At 45.2% G+C, this 25,222-nt stretch overlaps 1 protein-coding gene across 20 annotated transcripts in view; it reads left to right on the top strand.

Annotated features, from left to right (window-relative positions):
• BAZ2B (bromodomain adjacent to zinc finger domain 2B) overlaps positions 1-23,575 on the top strand; it is an 89,107-nt gene extending 65,532 nt beyond the window's left edge. For 10 of the 20 annotated variants that reach the window (XM_078607540.1, XM_078607491.1, XM_078607547.1 and 7 more), the window contains 23 exons: positions 1,198-1,259; positions 1,793-1,858; positions 2,426-2,491; positions 3,699-3,743; positions 4,438-4,464; positions 5,546-5,611; positions 6,041-6,181; positions 7,040-7,297; positions 7,910-8,124; positions 8,651-8,725; positions 9,451-9,736; positions 10,960-11,022; positions 11,190-11,334; positions 11,488-12,434; positions 12,905-13,235; positions 14,228-14,383; positions 14,602-14,768; positions 14,876-15,507; positions 15,822-15,957; positions 17,690-18,013; positions 18,484-19,385; positions 19,568-19,711; positions 21,069-23,575. In XM_078607540.1, the coding sequence (XP_078463666.1) occupies positions 1,198-1,259; positions 1,793-1,858; positions 2,426-2,491; positions 3,699-3,743; positions 4,438-4,464; positions 5,546-5,611; positions 6,041-6,181; positions 7,040-7,297; positions 7,910-8,124; positions 8,651-8,725; positions 9,451-9,736; positions 10,960-11,022; positions 11,190-11,334; positions 11,488-12,434; positions 12,905-13,235; positions 14,228-14,383; positions 14,602-14,768; positions 14,876-15,507; positions 15,822-15,957; positions 17,690-18,013; positions 18,484-19,385; positions 19,568-19,711; positions 21,069-21,222 (5,408 nt within the window). In that variant the 3' untranslated portion in view covers positions 21,223-23,575. The remainder of the gene's footprint in view (positions 1-1,197; positions 1,260-1,792; positions 1,859-2,425; positions 2,492-3,698; positions 3,744-4,437; positions 4,465-5,545; positions 5,612-6,040; positions 6,182-7,039; positions 7,298-7,909; positions 8,125-8,650; positions 8,726-9,450; positions 9,737-10,959; positions 11,023-11,189; positions 11,335-11,487; positions 12,435-12,904; positions 13,236-14,227; positions 14,384-14,601; positions 14,769-14,875; positions 15,508-15,821; positions 15,958-17,689; positions 18,014-18,483; positions 19,386-19,567; positions 19,712-21,068) is intronic. The other 10 variants (XM_078607555.1, XM_078607578.1, XM_078607563.1 and 7 more) reach the window with 7 other exon arrangements.
• Positions 23,576-25,222: the final 1,647 nt, after the last annotated feature.

Consider the following 25,222-nt stretch of genomic DNA (forward strand, 5'->3'; position numbering starts at 1 on the left):
CCCTAGCCGTTTCCAAACCTCGTTGCACTGAGGACCTCTTTACAGCTGCCTTCACGATGTCACAGGCTACGGTTTGCCGTTGTAAATGGCCGTGGAACACCATTATGTCTCTTTGTATCCCCTAAGCATGCCTGCGTCTATTGTATATGTAACTTGCTAACCCGCCCATACTGGGCGTCTGTGAAAAAGGGCTCCACAGGTCATCAGATTCCTCCAGTCTAAACAAAGATCCTGATTCTGATATATGCTATGAAGAAGGGGCATTGCCCGAAACGTCGCTGATTATATATTTTTTTTCTTATAGGGCTACAGTGTTTTTGACGAATGTGGTAAAACATTTTTAAGGGTTCTCAGACCTTCAGTTTAAGTATTTGTTTAACCTGTACTTATGTATGTATTGTTATAATATGTTTGTTTTTATGTTAGCCATATTTCATTTTGATATTTTTTTAATGCAACCACACAAGGCCCAAATACTGCAGAAAATTATCTTCTTAAAAAATGTGTATTTTTGTTGAAATAGTAACTTTTGCCAAATCCCTCTCTACCTGGAATAAAAACAACATAGGATGAAAGCACATGTGGTGTTGTGATACGGAATGTGAACTATGATTATTAGGAGTGGCGTCAAAGGGAAGGATAAGCGTGGCTGCGCATCCTTACAGAATCGTTTCATATTTGTTGTTACTCCTTTGGTGGGGTTAGAAACGGTAGTTAATAAAGCAATTTTAATCCTGCTTCCTAATAGATGTCTGCAGTAGAGATCGACTATTTAATGGCTCAGCAGTTTTTTATGAGTTAACATGTTTCCTTTGGTATTAGGTAATGCACATTCCATTTACTGTTCTAAGATGCCTCTTCACAGACTGATTTTGGGGAATTCATCCCAGTGTAGGTTACACATTTATGCTTTATCTACAAATTGTTGTAAGATCATGTGGAACCAAGAAAATTTTAAAATCGCAAACAAAACAGACAAGCAGAATGAGGGAGGGCTCAATCTTCCTTCAACTTGCGCCAGTATCGACTGTAGTGATCACTGACATTATAATGGACTTGGCATTACCTTTTTGAAATCAAATGTGCTGGTTGCTACAGCGTGCCAGTGGGTTTTGTTTGATCTGTATTCTCAGAAGATTGTTGTTTGGGTAGGCACGCGGCAAGCTCCTAATATGGCTTTAATTTTTCCCCAAACAGCCATGCAAGCAGCAGAAGTGAAGAGAAAGCAGAAGGAGCAGATGAAAATGCTTAAGCAGCAGGTACACGCGAGACAGCTGGCCACAATATTTGTTTGAAACGTCTCCAGAATATCTCTGCTTGTACTCCTTTGGCTGAATTCTTTTTGCAACCTTCATAAGTCAAAGCGAAATAGCTGGATTTTTGTAATAGAAAACAGTTTGCAGGCATTTAACCACGGAAGATGAAAACAAGCCATGCGCTTACATGTTTTTTAAACCTGTCAATTAAAAAGTGACATATTAGGTCTAGCTACTAAAACTTTGGCCGCTTATCGCAAAAATTTGCGTTCTTCTGCTATTTATCTGTGAAATAAAGCCTTATAAATGCTCAACTAACCTTTTAAACGTAACACCTCATGGATCTGCCTGGATTTTTTTTTGCCTGCGATATAGATGTGGCTGTTTGGTTTTAATCCACTTTCGCCCGATACACAAACGCTCTTTATCCGTGATAAAGTGGTGTGTTTTTTTCTGTTTGACTGCACAATCTTGGCAAAAAGTGTTGCTGAGAGATAATGCTGCTGGATAAGCATGTTTTCCTTGTTTGCTTTCAGGAGAAGATGCAGAAAATTGAGCAGCAGCGGCTAGAGAAGGAGATGCGTGCGCAGCAGATTTTGGAGGTGATCAGATATAATTCCTATCCTCTCTGCCTCTAGCTCCATAACACGGGTTTGAGACGTCGTTTAGATACAGAAGCAAGTATTGTTACTTAACAAAACTTGTAGTTTGAAAGTGGTAGAAGTTTTTCAATGCATTCTTCACTCTCTCCTGCATTTCCTCTTTAGTCATGTGTTTATGTGCGTGCATGGCAAGTTGTAGCGTGACGGTTAGGTCACTGCACTATGAACCCAGAAACCCGAGTTAAGATTCCAGACTTTAGCTACATAAGTGACGAATATCTGAACTAGTACTGGGCCTTCCCAAGGTTGACTCAGCCTTAAATAAGTACCTGGTGCATTGTGTCAACATCAGCACTGGGCAAACAAAGGTGGCTGGGCATGATTTTGGCATCTCCACTCCCTCGTGTGCCTCGCTGGCCTTCATAGGTGCCCGCGAACAGCAATTTTCGCAACAGTCTGGACAGCTATGTTGAAGAATCTACATGTTTGTGTATATACAAACATATGGGTACAGGTCATATGTCCTTCTAGTGAGCAGTGTGTTGCTCGGTGTTCTTGCACATGTAGGCCAAGCGTCGCCGGAGGGAGGAGGCAGCCAATGCCAAAGTGATGGAGGCAGAGCGGCGAGCCCAGGTGAGGGCTTGTGCTGTCCCATTGTGTGTGACACCCCCATGGGCTCCGTTACCAACTCGCCACAATTATTTCCTTGAACACTTGATTGCAATGTAGGGCCAACTGGATTATGACGATTAATACAAGGGTGATTAAAAAATAAATATCTAATTTTATTCAGTTGTGATTTTTTTTATTTTCATTTAAGTCTTTCTTGGGGGGGGTATGGTTTTACTTTTCTAAACCGTATTAGTAGCAGGTATCACGGACGGCACATTTGCATTCAAGGGCAACGTGCTTTGCCAGTGACGGGAAAAAAATATTACCTTTTAATGTCACATCAAAAATATATACACGATTATCATGCTTTATATTGTAAAACGGTCTGTTCATTGGTTTCTACCATCACTGATGTTAAGTATTCATGGACTAAAATGACACTACATTTAAAAGCAAAAATGGGTATTGCACAATATAAAAAAATTATATCTAGTTACTGTGAGAAGATTACGAGTCAAAGTCCTTTCCTGCTCAAGCATAAAAGCAGTCAGTGCTCATTTCCTGTTTATAGCCCAGAGCAAGTGCTGGAAATTCAACAGTCACATGACAGGGGAGAGTGTATCCATACCACAACCACTGGTGACTTTCCCGGAGTATATCAACCCTCGAGGGATGATGGGCTCAGTTGACTCCTAACCAGCATTTGAAAATTGCACCCTTCATATTGAAAACTACTTCCACTACGGCCGAGCCACCTTTGAAAGGATTACAGTTTTGTAGGAAATAAGTATTAACTAATTTAGATCGTGGTGAATGTGTAGATTTTCAAGGAGGAAATTCGGCTTAGCACATTCATAAAATAACCTGCTTACAGACCACATTCCGATTACAACGTCCGTCATCAGTAATTCCTGGGTTTTGTGGGAGGTCGTTTTAAAATGAAAATTCCCCCCTCCAAAAAATCCATGATGAATGTCAGTGATAAGGTTGATATCATTGTAAACATTGAATGAATTGTGGTAAGTGTGTAAAAACGAAATCTCATAAAATTTTATTTGGAATTGTGAGAGCCAAATCTGTAGCCTTGAATGGAATATACGTGCAGTCACTGCACTGTGTATGTAACGGACACAATACTCTCACCAGGAGGCATTTTGACCTATGATGTGTGTTAAATTCTCCGAGTGACTCATTGTGCTGATGTTCTCTCCCTCTCTCGTAATAAAAGGAGAAGGAAATGAGAAGGCAACATGCCGTGCTGCTGAAACACCAGGTCAGCAACTCCTCTATACATCATTGTGTATCTAAATCTTTTGTTTCTTCTCGCTTTTGTCTACTTTGTGTGTTCCCTGTTTTTTTTTTCAGTGTAACCAATCCTAATACGATGCATCTTTCCTAATATTTATGCATATTGTTGTATTTGTCATGTTCCGTTGCAATGAAGATCTGGTTGTGGTGACCTTTCTAGGGGTTTGTGTCAAAATTATCTTGGTTGCGGGACAAAGTCTTAATGTCTTTGTTGGTCTTGAATTTTAACAAAATCTACGTAAATATTCACATGTACTCGAGGCATCGAAGCCTACTGGCAGACTTTGGCATCTGTGGACAAAGCTATTGTGATGTCTCGCAACATGACCGCGTGGCCTATTAAGCGGGATGCGTGCTCCTGGCAAGGAGATATCTGCCACCGGTCATAGGAACTGCTGCTCTTGCCAAACCACAGAGGGCCCCACACTGTATGTGACAATCGCACGCCAAAATACGTGGCAATGCTGATTAGTGGCTACTGGGTAGATGTTAAAATGAATAAACACACAATTAAATGTTTAGAATAAAAATTAAGTGTGCAGGTTATTCCGTACAAAAGTGTCACTAGATGGAACTGACTCGAGTACCTGTGGGCTTTTATCATTGTGTTTTTCCTGTGATTTCTCTTTGATAATGCTCTGCCAACCTCTCTCTACTAGGAGATGGAGAGGCATAGGCTAGATATGGTATGGGTCTTCCTTTTTTTGGTCGTCTCTATTTTATTTCAGTTTTTAACTCCCATCTGAGCGACGCAGCATTGTGTGATTGGCTGTGGCGTTGTGGCCATGGTAACCCGTGCTGTGTGGCGCTGGCTGGCTGCCTGCCTGCTCTCTCTCACGCTGCCCGATTAAATCCGATAAATGCATGGCTTGACGACGCCACACGGTCCATCGCTTACACCCGCCACTCTGCCAGCCCCAGGGCCGGCCGCCCACATCTGCGCGTGCGCGCATTTGTGTGCGCGTGCGTGTGTGTGTGCGCGCGTGCGTACACATGCTCGCGTGCACACGTGTTCCTTGTGTCAATTTGCATAAATATTATTTGATTTTTGTTTTCTTACATTATCACGCTTTTCAATCAGTAACTGTTCATTTGACCAAGTATTTTCAATGACACTGGAATGTCTTGATAATCAAGAATATTATTAAGAACTAGATTACAAAATTGCATTGTGAGTGTACATTGAAACATCCAGCAATGATGCATTGCACTGTGGTTTTTACATTTGGCAGTGTTTTGGAGTTGGAGTTGTTGTGGTGAAGTGACTCCATGAAAGCCCAGCCTAAATTAAGCTTTAAAACTACAAGCAGGGTGTAATGTCCCTTCACAGCTTTACTGTATTATTAAGTCATCACTCTTTGCATTTGGCCAAGTGAGACTCCATAAATGGCTGCTTTTACTCCGCACACGCTTCCTGGCCATAGCTCCAAACCCCAAACACCTCCGGCATTCCTCAACGTACAGTACTCCGCTTTGTTTTACTGTCTCTCCGGCCCTGCCATGTCACTTGTTTTCATGTTTGTCCGCTCGCCTTTGTTTACAATTAACCAAAGGAATGCTGCCATTGCACAACCATCTTCTCAGTACGTTTTTTTTTATAAAACCGCTCACACTTTGTGATAATAATTAATTAAAGTAATAATTAAAATTATACACGGCGTTCACTATAACGTGAAGGCTACATGCAGCCACTCGGGCGTTTGCAATATTTTCTCGTCGCTCATTTCCCTAGCCCATGTGAACGTAAGGCTGCTGTATCTGCCACAGGAGAGGGAACGGAGGAGGCAGGAGCTGCTGTTGTTCAAGGCTCTTGAGGCTCAAAAGAAGGCTGAGGTGGGGGCCCACAGTCTGTCTCTACACAGCGAACGCTTTGCTGCTTTGCCAAATGAGACAAAAATACAGCATAAGTAAACATTGCCTGTTGTCCTATTATCCCATATGGTGCGTGTGTTTAACGTTTAATTTTTTGTATACATTCAATTAGCTTTGCAAAATGAGAGCCCAAATACAAACGCAAAGCCAAAGTTTGGCTTTAATACACAGGAGTTTAAAAAGTTACTAACAGCAAGTGGATTTTTAAAATAATATTGTCAGTAGCATTGTAAGTGCAGCAAAAACAGATGCAGCTCAACCGTTTCTTTCATGCACAAAAAGGCAATGCCTCCCATTGAGGACGGCTCGCACTTGCGGGCAAATTCTGTCCGTCAGCTGTGGCCGTCCAGCGTACGCCTCGCTGAGCATGCCTCTCCGCTGTGGGTGCAGGAGAGGGAGCGCCTGAAGCAGGAGAAGGTGCAGGAGAAGCAACTGAACAAGGAGCGCAAGATGGAGATGAGGCGGCTGGAGATGCAAATCGCCATGGAGCTCAAGAAGCCCAATGAGGACATGTGCCTCTCGGAGCAGAAGGTGGGTGGCAACTGACGATGATGGTCAAAAGGATGAAGCCCTCCTGGGATGACCACCGAGAGGGTGAAGCCCTCCCGGGGTGACCACCGAGAGGGTGAGGCCCTCCCGGGATGACCACCGATCGAAGCAGCTGTCTGCTTGCCCACGAGAGGAGTCATTTTTCCAACCCCCCTTGAAGTGTAAATTCAAAGAAATAAACCTAAAAAAAATATTGCTTAATAGACGTTCTAAAGTAATCAAAATGTCACGAAATAGTTTACCGCATGCAGCATTAAAGATCCTTGGTGCATATCTAGAATCCCTCGTAAATCTGCATGTCCTCATCTGAGAAAGTCACGAGATTTTACCCTCGTCTCTTTGACAAATGTTGTTGAAGGCAACATCTGTGTTAGTTGGCAATACTTTGAGAGGAGTACTGGAGACACCTGCCTGTGGCTGTAAATACTGCACCTTGGCCACCTGGCTTAGTTATTCCTGAACAACAAAAAGTTCTCAGAAAATGCAATCTCTTTGTGTAAATAGTTATGAACAAAATAAAAGAGTGTTATATTGCATTTACATATTTCTTACGTTTGACCTAGGTCTTAAGAAAATAAGCTTAATAGGCTCTCACTTATTTACAAAGAAAGCATATTAAGGAAAAAATGTATGGGACAAACCTTTTGTCTTTTGTAATATTTGTTCATGTAATTGAATGTCGATCACCAAAAGGGTCCTGCTCAGATAATAATCATCCACTATCCTTTTCCTGAAATCTGATTTTTTTTTTTACAAAGGTCGTCATTTCCCTCAAACATCACCTCTTCATCTTCATTTTCCTGCACCTCTTCATCTTCTTTCTCTTATTCTGTGATGCAGCCCATGCCGGATCTTCCTCGGATGCCGGGCCTCGTGTTGCCTGGCTCGGCATTCGCCGACTGCCTCATGGTGGTGGAGTTCCTGCGCAGCTTCGGCAAGGTGCTGGGCCTAGACGTGGTGCGCGAGGTGCCGAGCATCGCCGCACTGCAGGAGGGCCTCCTGAACCGCGGCGACACGGCCACGAGCGAGCTGCTCGACCTCACAATGCGCCTCCTGCGTGCCGTGCTGCGTGACCCGGGGCTGCCCCATGCCTTCAAGGTGAGTTCACCCCGTGCAGATTATTCTGCTTTCTTGCACGCATTTGCCACAGAAGGCCGGGGATTACTTTGCCAAGACCTGCATTACAGCACCCTCTGGACTTCCTATATCCAAGATGCCTCCCACAACTGAAGCTTTTTTCGATCTTTCTTTGTGTGCTGTGGATTTGGTGGGCCCATGGAGTTGATCTGGTTCTTAACGCCGTCTTTATCCTACTAACATGTGCTGGCTTTATCCTTTATTGACTGACACCATCAGGAAGCTAATCGGCATTTTTTGTCAGGCAGCTGGCCGGGTGGCACTGTGGCAGAGTGCTCGTCTCACAAACGGATGGTTCAAAATTTTAATCCTGGGTAGAGTTGACTTAGCCCATCGTTTATCTGGGGTTTATAACACTTTATAGAATCTCCTATTCCGTAGAAATGTGGAATTTTAATCAATGGTTTAGGACTATCAATAAAAAATCACCATCGCATGCTCATTTCTAGCACAGAGACACTGATTTCTCTAATAACAGAAACATGCTAACACAGCCGACACATTTGCGTTTACTGACAAGCCATCAATGATGCACTAAAATGGACACGGTGGTTGGTGTGGTGGTTGTGGCAGGACGCAACGGTGTTGGGCTGCCGCCTGCGTGACATGGAACTAACGCGGGAGACCTTGTCTGAGGTTCTGCGGATTTTCCTGGAGGCGCGAAGCTTCTCGGCAGCGTTGGTGTCCAGCTTCCGCACCAAGGCGTTCCTGGCGCACACGCCGAGCCAGAAGGCATCCGTACTAGCCTTCCTGTGCGACGAGCTGCTATGCAGCCGCACCGTCACCTCGTGAGTGTAGACTCTTCAAGCCAGTACCGCTTCGCTGCAGTTGGAACAAAACATTCTGACGGGTTCTCAATTTATTCAACAAAGCCCTAGCATTCTGAAGCCTTTTTCACGTATTGAGATGATTGACTAATAATTAATTTAAGGAGTATTTTGTGTGTGTGTGGTTGAGAAATACCAGAGAAATCCCACGGATGCAATGGAAGAACACAAACATAAATATGCAAAGCTAGGTCAGCAACTTTCGTGTTACGTGTAGCATTATATGGCCATCTTGCAGTCTTGCAAGGTGGATATTTCATCCACAAGTTAATATATGCCCTATCTTTCAATCCGATTAAAAACTGCTATATAACAGAGAAGAAAACCTTCATACACTAAATAAACTTTTGTTAAATTGTAGTTTTACATGTAATTATTTGTGTCATGTGAATTGCTTGTGAACGACGACACGTCTCTGCTGCCTGACGGCTGCACAGCATGCAATGAATGTACTGACTGTATTGCTTCGTGGTTTTTTCCTTTTCAGAGAAATTGACAAAAACATCGATCACATCTCCAGCTTGAGGAGGGACAAGTGGATTGTCGAAGGCAAGCTGCGAACGTGAGTCATTGATCTTAAAACTCTTGGCTTGCCGTGTTATTTCCAGTGCAACAAAGAACATGTCACCATACTGCATTCATTATTGATGCGATTACTGTATTTCAAGGTTGTTTCTGTCATTATTGGATGACCTTTTTTTTGTTTCTTAGAGTACTGGTGTATTGGTTCAACTGTGATTTCTATGTGTTGCAATGTCTTCGTTAAAATTGTCATTCAATCGGCAAGGTGTAAATCAACATCTGCTGTAATAGTCAATACCTATTGTACGTGTGTGTATATATGCATGGTTTCTATATATATAGCCAGGAAAGCCTCCGTCTTCTTTGAAGATATTCACTCCTATTTTGGGAAGCATGGCCAATTCCTCTCACAATATTTGTGCATGAGGAGGGTCCAGATAAACCCCGAACGTTGCTTTACTCAATAGCCTGCTCATGATGGTAGTACAGCAGTGGATTCTTGAATCCATCTGTGTAGATATTTTACTATGATCTCTTCGCCAAATACTCATTAATGAAATTGGCCAAACATCCTAATGATACTTGATTGCATTGGCAGTGGCGTACACATAACAAAAACACATTCATCAATAACACTGCCGTAAACTCAACACATTGTTCCTGAATGTGTTGAGTTTTTTGTTAATTGAAAAAAGTGCATTATGATGATCATCAGAATGACGGCTGTCAGTAAATAAATCAAAGCTGGTGCACACTCTGCCCCAGGCTCCGGAGCAAACACTCGCGCCGAGGTGGCCGGCGCTACAGCTGCGTCGCCAACGTGGAGGAGGGTGAGGAGCGTCGGGGCTCCGGAGCTGGCGCTGCCGCCACTGGGCGCAAGCGCAAGCGGAGGTCGGGGACGCCGTCCGGGGGAGTGGCCGGAGAGAGCGATGATGAAGACGATGAGGACGATGACGACAGCGACCCAGAGCAGGACGAGGAGGATGAGGAGGATCGTGAGGAGCGGGAGGAGCGTGGCAAGCGGCGGCGCAACGAGCACGCCACGGACGAGGTGCCGTCAGCAGGCTTGCGTGGCATGAGAGCATGTGGCAAATGTGTGCACACGCAGCCAATAGGCGCCGTGTAGCCTTTCAGGGCAAATGCTGTTACCAAGCACCCATTAAGGCTGTCATGGCACACAAGGGGGTGGTGTGGCCAGCACCATGCCTGGTTTGCTTTTTATGGCCAGGACTTACACATTGCACCATGGGGGCTCATATAATGCCGAGTCGGCCTAGAGGAGGCCCATGATTGATCAGATCATTGTCACTTGTTGGTCGTGGCTGGGAATCGAACTTAGTTCGCGAGGTTCATAGTCATGCGCTCACCATTATGCCACCACTCCCCCCGAAATACAGTGCATCTACATATTAAAATAAAAACTATATGTAATACGTTAATTGAAATTTATAACAGGTTTTGTTGTTTCTATTACTCAAAAGAAAACTCTTGATATTTTGGCTGACAGGACTTCATAAAACATTGGATTTTAGTTTTAAATATACTGTAGAGAGTAGGTGGAGTTAGATGATGGACCCACTTAGGTGCAATGAGTTGTCATTTCAGTTTTTTTATGCATTCTAGAGGTTAACATGCGAATTGCCTGAGTGAAGTGTCCTGAGTTTTTGAGCATATCAAAGGCAACATTAAAATAGAACATTTCTGGCAGGAGTCATGTCAGCTTTTATTTTAAACCCTTCAGCAGTTAAGAAGGTTATGAGTTCTAACCTAACTCGCTGATTATTTCAGCCCATCCTTCCTCTGGAGTTGATAAAATGAGCACCATTTTGTGGTAATTCAATATCGACTGAATTATAGTCATTTGAGCAAAAATTACAACAGCTCCAGACTTTCCCACCAAATGCAACGAGATTAGCCGAGAGTTGAAAATTTAGAGACGGTCCTGCTTGTTGGAATGTGCAGAAAACAAAAGTACTTGTACAAATGCACAAGTATGAGGCATTGATACAAAACATTCTACACGAGTGGGTCAGAAACCTAATGCTGCAGTGCTTATTAAAAATCACGTCAGCCATGCAGGTGGGCATCGTCAACCCCACCAGCAGCACAGTTTATGCACCACCATACCCAGCCTTGCATGTAAAACGGCCACAGTGAACACGCGCGTGATAGGGTTAACGTTCCACACGAGATCCAGTTGAAACGTGCATACTTATGGTGAATTAAGAGAGCTTACTGCTTGATGTCGCGACAGTAAATTTATCATCATTCCAGGAAGAAAAAGAGATGGCGGCCAGCTCAAATGAGTTCCAGAAGCAGATGGAGAAGTTGAATAAGGTAATCTTTTAAATTGATCTCACTTATATTCAGTTTATTTTTCTTCAAAGCAAATCTGCATTTTAAATAATTTTTTTATTTGTACAAAATCACCAAAACTATAAACTGAGCACTGTGCCCATCATCTTCCGTTTCCTCAACCAAGCTGCTTCCTGTGCCTCCCACAGCAACAGAACCTGTACCGGCGCAAGCTCTTCGAGGCGTCGCACAGCCTGCGCGCGCTCACCTTCGGCCAGGACCGCTACAGGCGCCGATATTGGGTGCTGCCGCACTGCGGGGGGCTTTTTGTGGAGGCCATGGAGAGCGCCGAGGGTAAGACACACCTGCGAGCTAGTGGAAACAGTCCCTGCACGCCTGCTTACTGTCACCTTCCTTCCCTTTGTTTGCAGTGTAATCGTTTCAGGACACCCCCCCTCCCCCCCAAAAGCAGTTTTAAGTGCCTGGTTGTATTGATTGATGCTGTAGATGCGAGGTGTTTTGAGGGCACGAGCAGAGATGTGTCAAGTGGCTTGGATTTACGACGTCCTGTGACAGGCCCGGAGGAGATGAGGAAGGAGGAGGAGAGGGAGCTTGCTGAGAAGGAGAGGGGCGAGGAGCCTGAGATGAAGGAAGAATTTCAATATTCATCCACCAGCGAAGAGAGCCAAGAGCCTCCCAAATCACCTGCGGAAGATGTGCAGGTGGAAAATGAAACGACTGGAATGAGTGAGGATGCTGAGGAGGAACATGCTGAGGAGCAGAAAGAAGCGAAGGAGGAGCAGGAGAGGAATTGCCCTCCACCAACGAACTCCTTTTCCGTTGTCTCGCTGGTATCAACCCACAAGCCAATGGAGATTGTGGACAGCAGGCCGGCAGAGCAGCAGGAAGAGTGGAAGCTGCATGGGGGCAGTGGTGGGGGTGGCAGCGGAAACCTCTTCCTGCAGAAACCGGGCTCCTTGTCCAAGTTCAGCGAGCTCCTTGAAGTGGCCAAGATGGCGCCCGAGATGGACACAGTCTCCAGTGGCCAGGCGTCTGCAAATGGCGTCAACTTGGCCGATTCCTCCTCCTCGTCTTCGGCCAACAATAGCCCTGCCCACAGCAGGCTGAGCTCTCCGACGCCATCCACGACCACCTCGCAGCAGGGCCTCAAGATGGAGCCCATGCTCAGCTTCTCCGACTTTAGCACGGGAGTCCTGTTTTCGGCCGATCAGCTGCTCAAAGAGCTTTCCGAGAAAGCCAAGGCCGGGGGGCGCTTTTGCAGCTCGGGCAGAGGCGCGTCCGGCAGTGAGGAGACGTCCGCCACCGAGGGCGCATCTCGGTCATCGCCGGTGACGACGCAAAGCGGTCAGATGTTGAGCATGGCCTCGTTGCACAGTGGCCTGGCTCTCAACCCCTTTCAGCTGCCGGCCTCCTCCACGTTGGCAGCCTTGCAAGTGAGTACTATGCCTAGGGCTTGCATAAGAGGATTCCGATGCGTGTAAGAATATGTTTTAATTTGATAAGCCACATGATTGTTAAGAATTTATTTTATTCTTAAACGAGAAGAATCTCTTGCACCACTTTTGTTTAGGGAAAGTATACCAAGCAACAATACTATTCTATACCATATGCGCAGTAGGCATGCAACAATGCATTGATTACATGCATCAAATCATGCGTCTGACAATTGCTTACTTTCAATGCATATGTTGGATGTAATTGGTTACATACATGATGACCCCTGCAGTCACAAGGTGTTGCATTCACAAAAATGGTTGAAAAAAATACATTGCTTCTTGTATTGAATCGTAACCGCAAATAATTGCATGCCAAATATCCAGTAAATCACACTAAATGTGGTGGGCTTATTACAAGGGTCATTAGAAGCTGCGAGATCATTTACGTGGCGTGTGCCTCCTGACAGCTCAAGTCCGGGCTGCCCCTGCTGGGCCTGCCCCTGAGTGGGTGGCCTCCAACAAGCCTTCTGGGTGCCAGCCTGCCCTTCCCCAGCTCCCTGTTGGGCCTGGGCTTCAGCTTGCCGCCCAGCTCGACCGCTCAGCCCATGCTACTGAACCCCGGTCTGACGCTGGTCGAGAGCCAGGCGAGGTCAGGCAGCCACGGTCTCCAGGCGAGCCAGGGCGGCTCGGGCTCGGCCCCCAGCGCGGAGGACAGCGCCCAGGCCGGCACCTCCACGACGCCGCAGCCGGAGGTGCAGAAGCAGAACGATTACCCCACGCCCAAGCCTATACCCCAAGGTACTCGCGGCACACGGCTCCATCAGGATGCCACAAAGCTTACTCCAATCGTTTGCCTTCAGCACAAGACACCGCAAAAGAGGGACATTACTGTACACGTAGATTTTTTTCCCCAATCTACTACTGAGGATCTCCCCAAGCCGTTTTGGTCGTGGGGGTTGTTGGTCCAAACATTACACCACTGGTCAGTGTGCGGGTTAGCGGCCAGGAGCATAGACTTAGGAGCACAGAAGTACAGTTCATCAATAGAATTTGCTGCATTGTTCTCTGCTGCTCAACACATAAAGGACATTAATGTATTACTCTAGATAAAAAAAAAATAGGGGTGCAGTGATGCATTGGTTTATGAATATCGATTCTTACGCTCACAATACACACATCAAATCAAGTGTGCAAGAATCAATGTTTTTCAATTTCTGTTGAAATAGGTTTATTCTCCCCTTGCAACCACTAGTGGCCGCTACATTCACAATTTACCAAAAAATATCCATTGTTGAATAGAATCATTATATTTAATAGTGACAATTCAATCGTGACAATCATCTGGAAAGTGAATTGTTATACTTCAATTCTAAATGTGCTGTACTTCATGAAACCCTTTCCCCCTATGTGTAACGGGTATCTTTACTTTCACTGCTAAAGCTGAATAGGTAAAAAAATGCGTTTGATTGCTGACGTTTTGTTTTAATTGGACAGGTGGAGTAAAACTAAAAAGTTTTTCTGTCAATGAATATAAAGGAGAATTTTGACAATAGATGTTCAGAGTATTCCTTAACGTCAAATATCAATATCTTTCATTCTTGATTTGAAGCTTTGGTGACTTTCTTTCATGCGAATAACAGAATATTCTTGTTTAATATTTAAAAACGGATTATTTACTGTGTAAGGCCACTTTTTACCAGTAATAGGTTTGCATTGTAAAACGTGGCCGCCTGGAGTCACATTTTAAGGGGTCAAACGTGAAGCACGTCGATGTGATCACGTCTGTACAGATCTGCGGCACGGCTGGTGGCGCGTAACCGACACGGATACCATCCACTCCGTGCTGAAGGCGCTGCACCCTCGAGGCATCCGGGAGAAAGCGCTTCAGAAGCAGCTGCAGAAGCACCTCGACTACACCTGCCAGGCCTGCGCCAGACACCGGGACAGTGCGTGCAGCTGAGACGTCCACACCTTGTATATAGCTGTAGCCAGAATATACATCAACTGCTTTGTTTTTAGCTGGTGCTGAACCCATTGGCATGCCAGACCTTGTCGGAAAAATGTATGCTGTATAAGCTAATATTTCAATAGATAAGAATGCATTGCAACACATTGGTGTTGCTTTAATACGCGTATATTGCCACTCGCATGTGTGCGTATGCAGTGTTACCAGTGGCAAAAGGGGACAAGGGGGAGAAGGCAGAGTGTGTGTTGCGTCGGGAGGTGGCCAGCTGGTCAGTGGAAGAGCAGGCGTTCCAGGCCGACCTGGCGGTGTTGCGGCTGGTGGAGGAACTGGAGGAGAGAGTGGCTTCTGCGAGCATGCAGGTCAAGGTTGGTAGCTATCATATTGGCATTTTCCTGAAACAAATTACTATTTTATCATATTTACACTCAAAGCTCTGTCTTTTGTTGTCTCCTTGCTCGTCGCTGCCTCCCAGGGCTGGCGCTGCCCGGAAAGAGCATCAGAGAGGAAGAACCTCGTTTATCACAACCGTGAGCCTTTGCCCTTGGCCTGGTGCAGCAGCGAGTCGAGGGGCAAGGGGGGCAAGGCTACGAAAAGCCAAGGAGAGAAGGCTAAGCGGGACCCCGGGGTCCGGCTGAAGGTCGAGGACATGGAAGACGGGGACGAGATCAGAAGCGACGGGCCGCCGGTTGACATCAAAGTTATCGACGATTATGAGAGCAAAAGCTGCCCTACGGGGGACATCATTGATTGTGAAGCCATGGAGATGAAAAGCATCATTAGGGGCGAGGCAGGAAGCGAGAAGGAAGAAAGCAAAAGTGGCACCGCAGTGGCCGAAGGGAAGCATGAAAAACTTGAGCGAAAGGGCAGCTCATCGTGCGAAGCGGTGGCGTCGCGAGCGGCCGAGGAAGTGGAAAGGTGCCCAATCCGCCGTTCGGACGATAACCCCCTGGACCTGGCCGCTGTGCGTCTTGCTGCTCTGGAGCGCAACATCGAGCGGAGATACCTGCGCAGCCCACTCAGCACCACCATCCAGATCCAGCTAGACAATGTGGGAACTGTCACCGTCCCGGCACCAGCTCCATGCGAAAGCACCCAGTGGGATGGGTAGGTCGACCGAGTAGAGGCCAGTTCCGATACACTTCATGCATTTGTAAAGAAATAAATGGTCAATACGAAAAATTGTTAACTTTTAAGGATTATCTGTTGCATCCGTGTTAGTTAAACTAAAAAGCTGATAAGTGGAATTTGGCTAGGCAGCCTGGCTGTTGCACTTTATTGCTTCATTTGACGCATTTTACTTAATGCTGTGTAAAAAAAAATAATGTGCTTATATTTAAGCACAGTTTTTTCCTGATGCTTTTTTTGAAGTCTTTATTCTTGACGTGTAAAGGTCGTGCACATGCATGTGTGTGCAACAGGGGGGAGGAGGAGATCGCCCCTGGCCTGCGGGATTGGAGAAGGGCCCTGCTGTGCGCTCAGAACGCCTCGCAGGTGGCGCTGTGCCTGCAGCAGCTGGAGAAGGCCATCGCCTGGGAGAAATCCATCATGAAAGTGGTCAGTCCTCTTGGGGAGTCTTCCATAAAACACTCCCTTTTTTCTGGCCATAGGAAAATTTAAATGACTACACAACATAATTGCAGCTCAACAGCGTGGCAAATGCAACTTGAGTGTAATTCCTGTGCAGAAAAATGTTATCGTGGTGCTCCTTGATACTATTTCTCATTATAGTAATTTTGCAATTTTGTGTTCATGTGGTGGTGGTGGTGGTGGCGCATTGCTCTTGACAGTCCTTATTCTGTGCATGAAATTGATAGCTTGATTTTCATAATTTTGCCCGCAGGGGGAAATAATATTGCAGATATTTCTCTGTATCCCCATTTCCTCCACAACCAAAAGCCCCATCTGCAAAATGTTGATGTCAAAACTAACTGCCCTCTATACGTTTTAAAAAAAAAATCCACAGTTAAAAGGATAAGGCGGCACTTATGAATAAAGTAAATAATTAAGTGTGCTCACCAATGTCCGTGTCCAGTTAATTGATAATTAATTAAATGAAGTGCAAACCCCCCCTCCCCACCCGGCACAGTGCCCGTGGCATTTTCAGTGGGCCCTTAAAAGCTCCCATGTGCTTGCAGTATTAAGGCAACCGTGGTTGTTATGGTAATTCTGACTGCCATAAACTATAATTACAGTTTTACTGCAGCAGTCAATTACTATAGAAGCTGTCATAAGTGAGCTGATCATCATCATCATTAGCCATTATCTATCCACTACTGGATGAATGCCTCCCCAGGCTGCAAACATCCCTCATGGTCCCTCGATACCACAATCCTTCTTGTTCCTGCACGAGCTGCTGATCCCATCGCTTTATCTCCATGGTTGTACTCTTGGGTGTGTTCCCCCCCGTTGGCTACCACTCCGTTACCAGCCTTGTCCATCAGAGATCATCCTTTCCAGCGGTGTCCCTCACCCTAGTCCACTTACTTTTCTTAACTCATTATTACTTGTCCCATTGGCATTTGGTCTCTGATCCATGTATTTTTGTTCTATTAATTAGTGTAATTCTAAGAATATATCTCCCCAGGCTTCTTTTGTTCCATCATTTTGCCATTGTCTTTTCCAAGTTTTAGATTCCAAAATCACTCAAACTCTCGTTCCCCTATTTACGCAATTTGTTGTTTTCCAGTTGTGCTCTTCCAACACGTTTTATTTGACATAATATAGGTTTTTTGGGTTATATCGTGTAAATGTGTCGTTAAACCCGCCACCACCCAACACAGCCAATTAGTAAGGTATGTCACGTAAACAAAAAATGACAATTTGTTACTAGTATAGCACACCGGTTGTGTGTTGGAGAGCAAATCCATAACATTTACAATCTTGAGTATGACGTTTCGCCAGTCATTACAACTAGCATCATCAGGCGGACAGCCAAATCTGTCTGTCCACTGGTGTGCTGTACTAGTAACGAATTGGCATGTTCTGTTTACGTGACAAACCTTACTAATTGGCTGTGTCGGGTGGTGGCGGGTTTAACGACCCATTTATGTTTACGCAATCTAACCCAAAAATATATATATATTTTATGGATGATATTGGTCGTGAAAGCCCACGTGTTAAACTGACGTTTTATTTCATTTTGCCAACTTGTTGTACATGATTCTATACGTAGGTTTTCAGGACCAATATTATTGATTTGTTGTACATGACCTTTGTTTTGCTCAAGGAGATTCAGTTCCACACAGAAATCGCATCTAATGCAGCCCCGTGTTTGGTGGTGCTGCAGTTTTGCCAGATGTGTCGCAAGGGCGATAACGAGGAGCTTCTACTGCTGTGTGATGGCTGTGACCGTGGCTGCCACACATACTGCCACAAGCCAAAGCTTCCTGCCATCCCCGATGGAGATTGGTACTGCCCAGCCTGTATATCCAAGGTAACGGGCAGCCGCGCGGCACCTCCATCTTCCACTACCGTCACATCCTTCTCCTGCTCCTCCGCCCCATCGCCCGACAAGCTGCATGCCGCATCAGCCCCATCCCCCGCTCTTGCTGCCGCCGCCACCACCACCACCCCCGGCGCTACCACCGCTGCTTGGGTTCACCACATTCCTGTGAGTCAGCCCGACGCGAGCACGCACGCGCACGTATGAGCTAGCACACGCATAGTATGCCTGCACTTCCCACAAAATGTCGCATGGTCGTGCTATGCCTTTGTGCATCTTCAGAAGCATGTTTGTGTCTGAAATGGTACACACATTAATGGTGAAACAATGGCTCCATATTATGTTTGCATGTGGTGGATGTGTCCTCTCAAGGGTAGGATTTAAGTGGTCTAAAGGCCACGCATTCATTTGCTTTTATCCACCATACAAGCAGTGTCAGTTGGTGCTGCTGCATTGCTGTTTGTCTCGATACCATTTATCATTGCTGCTGATCAGACATTGTGTCTATGGATTCACATTGTAATTTCAAACATTTTCTTTCACCCAGTGCTCCTTGTGTTTGCAACATCCACAAAGTGCTTAACCCTTATCCCAACACAATTGTCTCCCTGTGGTGCATTTGAAATGCTTACCCACAGGCCAGTGGGCAGTCTCCCAAAGCAGGAAAGACAAAATCACCACGTGGTCGCAAGAACAATAGCGAGGGCGGCTCCGCAGCAAAGAAAAGCTGCGGGCGCAGTGCCAAGTCATCCTCCGTGCTTTCGCCTCCACTGCCACCACCTCCTCCCCCTCTTCCACCTCCTCCTCTGCAACCTCCTCCTTTCCAATCACCACCTCTGCAATCACCACCTCTGCAACCTCCTCCTCTGCAACCTCCTCCTCCTCTGCAACCTCCTCCTCCTCTTCAACTTCCTCCTCCTCTGCAACCTCCTTTGCAACCTCCTCCTCTTCTGCAACCTCCTGCTCCTCTGCAACCTCCTCTTCAACCTCCTCCTCCTCTGCAACCTCCTGCTCCTCTGCAACCTCCTCCTCTGCAACCTCCTCTGCAACCTCCTCTTCTGCAACCTCCTCCTCTGCAACCTCCTCTGCAACCTCCTCCTCCTCTGCAACCTCCTGCTCCTCTGCAACCTCCTCCTCCTCTGCAACCTCCTCCTCTGCAACCTCCTCCTCCTCTGCAACCTCCTCCCCCTCTGCAACCTCCTCCACCTCTGCAACCTCCTCCTACTCTTCCTCCTCCACCACCATTGACTCTTTCCATCCCCACCGCCACCTCGTCGGTCTCCTCTTCCCCATCCGGGAGTACTGCCACGCCGGCCACCACGGACACAGAGGGGGACAGCCCCCGCAAAGGTGGCAGGGAAATGCGCAAGCGCCGCTTCCGTGATGACGACCTGGAGGCCGCCCTGCTGCTCTCACTGCGGGAGAGCATGCAGGTGTCGGGAGGCGAGGGGTCCTCACCATTCCAATCCCCGGCACAATCGCCATCTCCCAGCAAAAAAGCACGGAACAAGGAGGCGAGTTTGGACCTCACGCCGTGCAGGTGCGTTGTCTTTGTGCAGAGACCTTCTGTGCAGTGGCCGCTTGAGATGTTTGTTTGCAACTTGACAAGATTACTTGATGTGATTATCTAATTTTTGTATAAGATTATAATTACGTTTTAGAGTATTAATATGGTAAAATAAAAATGGTTTGGATGTTCATACCACTTTCCCATGCCACCAGGACGATCATGTCTGAGCTGGAGTCCCACCATGATGCATGGCCATTCCTCCTGCCCGTCAACAGCAAGATGGTGCCAGGATATCGCACCGTTATCCGGAGGCCGATGGACTTCTCCACCATGCGCAACAAACTAGAGAGTGGGCAGTGAGTACACGCGCACATGAAGACATGTAACACTCTTATATACACAATAATAAGAAGTGAACTCTTAAAATTGGCAGTGTCCTACTTCACAGACGGTAGTCATTACCATATTTTCTGGCATATAGCCCGCAAACGTATATACCCCGCAGACGTATATAACCCGCAAAAATAGCGTTTTGTGTAAAACAAATTTTAGATAGCCCGCACCTCCATATACCCCGCATGCATTGATATCTTTAACGTCGTTACCGCAGCTTAATTCCTTCATATTAATACAAAGTTTACATTTATAATACATTCCACTATCAATTGTTAACATTAAAATCATAACGTGCACAAAGAAAACAAACTAACTGGGAACAGTGAACTTAAAACAGTAAATAAGTAACAAAAGTAAATATCCAATAAATAAGTAACACATAACTGGTAGATAAGTAAGTAAGCGTACTGTTAGGCTTACCAGCAATCGACCTCATCATATTACAGCTACTGGACCGGTAGTTACCCCTGTACAGTTTTAGCACTGGTAGATTGCGCACTGCGCAGACAATAGCGGCACTACGGTAACGACATTGCCTCCTGGCAACAAAGCCATTGGAAGTTTGAAACAAAGCTCATGGTCGCGACTGTATAGTGCTCAGCCAATAGCAGCGGCCTAAGGGACTCAGCAATTATGATCCCGCGTCTGGTTAAGGCCCTTCCCATTGTGCAATCCATAGCCTCCGCTGAAACTTTTGCACCCCTCTACAGCCACTGAAAGTATTACGGTGAACAAAGTGCGCCCACTTCAAACATTGTGGTTTCATTGTACAAACAATCTGAATAATTTTTAAAACGTGATAACATGTGCACCCTCACTGTCTGCACCGTTGGCATCTGTCTGGATCCCGTGCCTCACCCATACATGCTCAGTCACCATGATCTGTCGTCTTCCACCTCCACAAAATTGCTAAGATCCGCCGCTTCACCATTGGTGGCAGCTCTTAGCCACTACACCCCACCCTCTGTAACTCCTTTCCTATGTGCCTCTGCCTGGTCCCCTCTCTCTCCTGTTTCGAAATACGTCATCCAAAACATTTATTTTCAATCAAACTTAATTGCTTCTCATTCCCTACGATTTTCCTCCTTTGATTATCTGCACTCTGGGACATGTTACCATATGGATAGGATACGAAGTTGTTTTTACCAAGCACTCTGTGGAGGCATCGGCAAGCATTAGCACTAGGAGGACAAAGGCAGCCGGATATATTGCTAGCCATAACTGTATTTTGTATGCCAGGCCTAGAAGAGGTGCTCGTCTCTCCGGACTCTACGAGGCTAACGGGAGATCTTTGTATTTTGTGTGCGCCACACGCAGCTACGCCACTCGCGAAGCGTTCATGGCCGATGTGCGTCTCGTGTTCAAGAACTGTGAGCGCTTCAACGAGGACGAGTCTGACGTGGGGCGTGCCGGCCACGGCATGCGGTGCTTCTTCGAGAGCCGTTGGGTGGAGCTGACTGGTGGGACCTGAACAGGGCTCCAAACTGCCGCCAACCCTCAGCCCTTCTTGGGCAGGGAATACACAACAAGCCTTACTTAGGGGAGACAAACACATGCTCATTTGAGGAATTTTAACACAAGGTATCATGACCAAACTTGTGTTCATTTCTGTTTCGGTTAGACATTTCACCACAAAACCATAATCATGTATGTGCCCCCTTGTGCTGTGTTGTTCTTATGCCTGTAATAGTACACACTGCTTTAAAAGGTGCATATTGGCGAGTGACTGCTCTGATTTCAGTGAGGCTGCCCAATAGGGCCTCAATAACTCACCAGCTGACCCAGATTGTGAAACACTGTAATAAATGATGCTGACTTGGCATGCAGGATGTGAAACTATGATGCATTATCCAAAAAAGCATTAGAGCAAAGGAACCAGATCTATTTTGGATTTCAAAGGCATCAAATAAAGTCCAAATATAGTCAGTGAATTTTAGGCCAGAGTTAATGAAGCTGTAGGAGACAGAATGTCGTTATTTGATATGTTTCATTTCAAATAAGCAGCATGATGTTGTTTACATGCAGACCAAATTATAGTTTGGTATTTTTGCAGCAGATGTGTAAAGTGACTCACATTGACTTGTGTATAAAACACAGGTTAATGGCATGATAGCACTAAATAGTAATTATTATATTGTTCAGTGACCGCGTATAACTCACTGAAGATGAAACTTGTATGATTCTTAGGATTATTTGTTATTTAATTACATACTGGCACACTCTCACACACACGTTTATATGAAAGAACTAAACAAATATCACTTGTCATTTACAATCTAGTGACAGTTTAACATTCACAAGTTACAAACTGTGTGAGGAATTCCCAGGTGTGTGTGTCAAAGTATGAACCCCTTGCCGGGCACTCTACCGCATACTGTATTAAAGTCGGATCAGGTTTCCAGAACCAGGACTGGAAAATAAAAGCGACGCATTCGAGCGAATGTTGTAAAGGAACCATTTGCACCGTACTGCTGCGCGGTGAGGATTTTCTTCTTGGTGATGCTGACATGTTTACTGTAGTCTCAAGCCGCGTCGATGTGATATGCAGCAGGGCATTAATCGGGTAGGGAGGGAGCACAATGTCCTGCCTGCCCACCACTCCACTATACACTTTGTGTTGTTCAGAATGGGCCCAGGACTGAAAGTGCTCCCTTACTACCACCGGTAAAAGAATTCGTGTCCTTTACCCGTTTCTATGGTGGAGGATGTATTTTCCTTTGGCAACTATAGCAGCAGAGTCCTTGTTCCTCTAATCATGTATGCTGTGGTCTGATGGTCACAAAGCCCTGTGGTTGTGTAAAGCAGGTTAACGTCACACACATAGGTTATGAAACTACCGTTTTCTTATGTATTGAATGTCTGTAGAGGTTTACAGCGATGTAAATTAATTTTTTTATTATTTGTTGTGTTTGTATTTATCACTAAGCGTTTGACGGGTCGTTTTTTTCGTAGAATGCATCGGTTTGTTGAGTAAAAAAATAATAATGTAAGTTTATTTGTTTACAAGATGCTACTCCGCGGAACAAGAGTGCTCACTGGGCTTGGACAGGGGGCTGCTGCTCCCTTGCCTGCCCCATGGTCAGAGGGAAGAGCATGCAGATGCCTCTGAAAATCATGCTAATCCTATATGTACATATACAAAGTATTGGTGCGGTTAGAAGAAACTTTGTAAATATCCTTCGCACAACACACTAAGTAAATGGTATTATTAGTATTGCCTTAGAAGCCGAGTCTCTATTGTCACGATGATTGTAGTCGATTGAGTACAAGGCACTGTATATACCTTGTTCAAATACATGTAGATACTGTATGTCCAATGTCGGATGTTTTGCATAATGTACTGTATTTTGGGTGTTGGGGGGGAGTTAGGGAGGCAAGTGGGAAATGGAGTGGAAATGAGTCTTTGACTTTTAAGTTTCATCTTGTTAAAAATGTGAAATTTGAATTCATTGCGTTGTTGGTTTTTATGATTTCAAGTTTTGTTGGTGTAAATGTTTAGCTGCCCACTTTGCTCTCTTGGGTCTGTGTTCTGGAGGCTCCTGGTGGGCTGTGCCAGCTTCTTCTTGGTGCTGCTCCATGACCCCACGTGTGTCACGTCACACCTGTCCCCGGCTGCCCGTCTGGCTATTGCCCCAGTTTTGTCCTCTACAACCCAGAGATCCCTCATGCCACTATGGGAGTGCCCAACATTTTAATGCCATGCGTCTTTTTGGGGACAAAAGTGACATACTGTATTTAAAGAATATAGTAGCTGTCTTTTGATTTTTAGGGGTATATTTTACATGGCTATGTGTGCTATGGATAATAAAAGCTTTTTTTCTGTATGCAACAAAGTGAAGTGTGTGTTACTTGTTCAGGATTGGAATGTGGGGTTGTGCAGTGAATCGAAATCTCTCAATGTCATAGAGTAGGTGCGGTGCATGGTTATTTAAACACTTGACATCCATGTAGAATTGCAATGATGGATGAAAATGTGCTGAAGCCTGACTTGGCAGTTTGAGCTCACCCCCAAAGTACAATGTGACTTAGTAATAACATACATTTGAGCTACCCTGTGTTTTTTTACTCTATAAAACATCACTTGATTAACATCTAAACATAATGAGTTATTTTCCCATGTGTGCATGTGTGCTTTTTAAAGTCGCTTTCCCCATGCACATCCGTTCTGAACACAAAACTAAAAAATACAAAGTACGTTTTAGAACAGTACAGGAGATAAATAAACCAGGTACAGCTTTGTACTTGGTGTGTTCAGCTGTAGAACAGATCTCATCATGTTTGGTATGGTATTGTCTGGAAATTATAATGTGATGTGGTCATAAGCTCCTGTCCATTGTGTAGTGTAAAGTTGGAACCATAACTCATGATAGACAATCACAATACTGCTGGAGATATTGTATGCAGGTCTATTTAGCCCTTTGTATGTATGTTAAACTTATTCCGCACTGTACGTAGCCAACCGTGTTAATCGGAGGTGCTGGGGAAGGACAACAAACTAAACACAAAGCAATTCATGTATACCCGAAATATGTACACCACAGGAGAAAAACTGCAATTTCAGATGAGGGAGATGTTCACGATGGATCATCACAGCTGAAGAAGTCTCGCATTAATAACAAAAAACTCCTTTAAAACGTTTTTTAAAAAACAACGGTTTTATTCACAACTTCGTTTAACTCACGGTTGAGAAGGACGTCAATGATGCAGCGCCTGCTCCCACAACGTTTACTTGAATTAATTTGTTATTTTATAATTGAATCTTCAATGTACAACTTTTGTTTGTGTGGAGTGAGGGTGCCCGGACCAGGCGCGCCTGAGACGACACGTGGCGCCTGCTTCTTGGGCTAGGCGATTCGAGAGTTTCGGGACCGCGACTTCTTTGACCTACACACAAATATATAAATAATAAGGCGTCCATACAAAATGTGAATTGCTTTAAAGGAGCGAATTCATTGATTAGTTGATGCAGATTTTGATACAGGCATGCATTGTCACCGGATCTGAGTACGTGTGCAAAATTTTGAATTAATTGTACAACAGGAAGTAGACTAAATTTTGATTACAAGATTTGACCACGACACGAGTCAAGCTAAGTAAAACCGTTGAATAAAAAGGAAAGGTTCCCTCTCGTACCATATGGAACTAAACGTCATTTAAAGTGATACCAGTTGAAAATAAATTAGCTGACTTGCTTACGAAACTTTGGCCTTAAATACATAATCATGGGATGCTTACCACAATCTTCTGTTCAAAAATGGGAGACAACTGATTGAAAACATTTAACCCATTGGCCACAAATATACTGTACGTAAATTAAGATAACACTGACGTACACATGAGGATAACCAATCACACCAGCAAACCGAATTCAGAAAATGCATTTAACAAAATACTGCACTGTGAATTGAAACCTATTTTTAGAAAAGAGAATAAAATATCTGGCTTGTATCAACTATTGAGGAAATGTAAGC

This window comes from Lampetra planeri, chromosome 2, assembly GCF_965212315.1.
Source record: "Lampetra planeri chromosome 2, kcLamPlan1.2.h2, whole genome shotgun sequence".
Taxonomy (NCBI): Eukaryota; Metazoa; Chordata; class Hyperoartia; order Petromyzontiformes; family Petromyzontidae; genus Lampetra; species Lampetra planeri.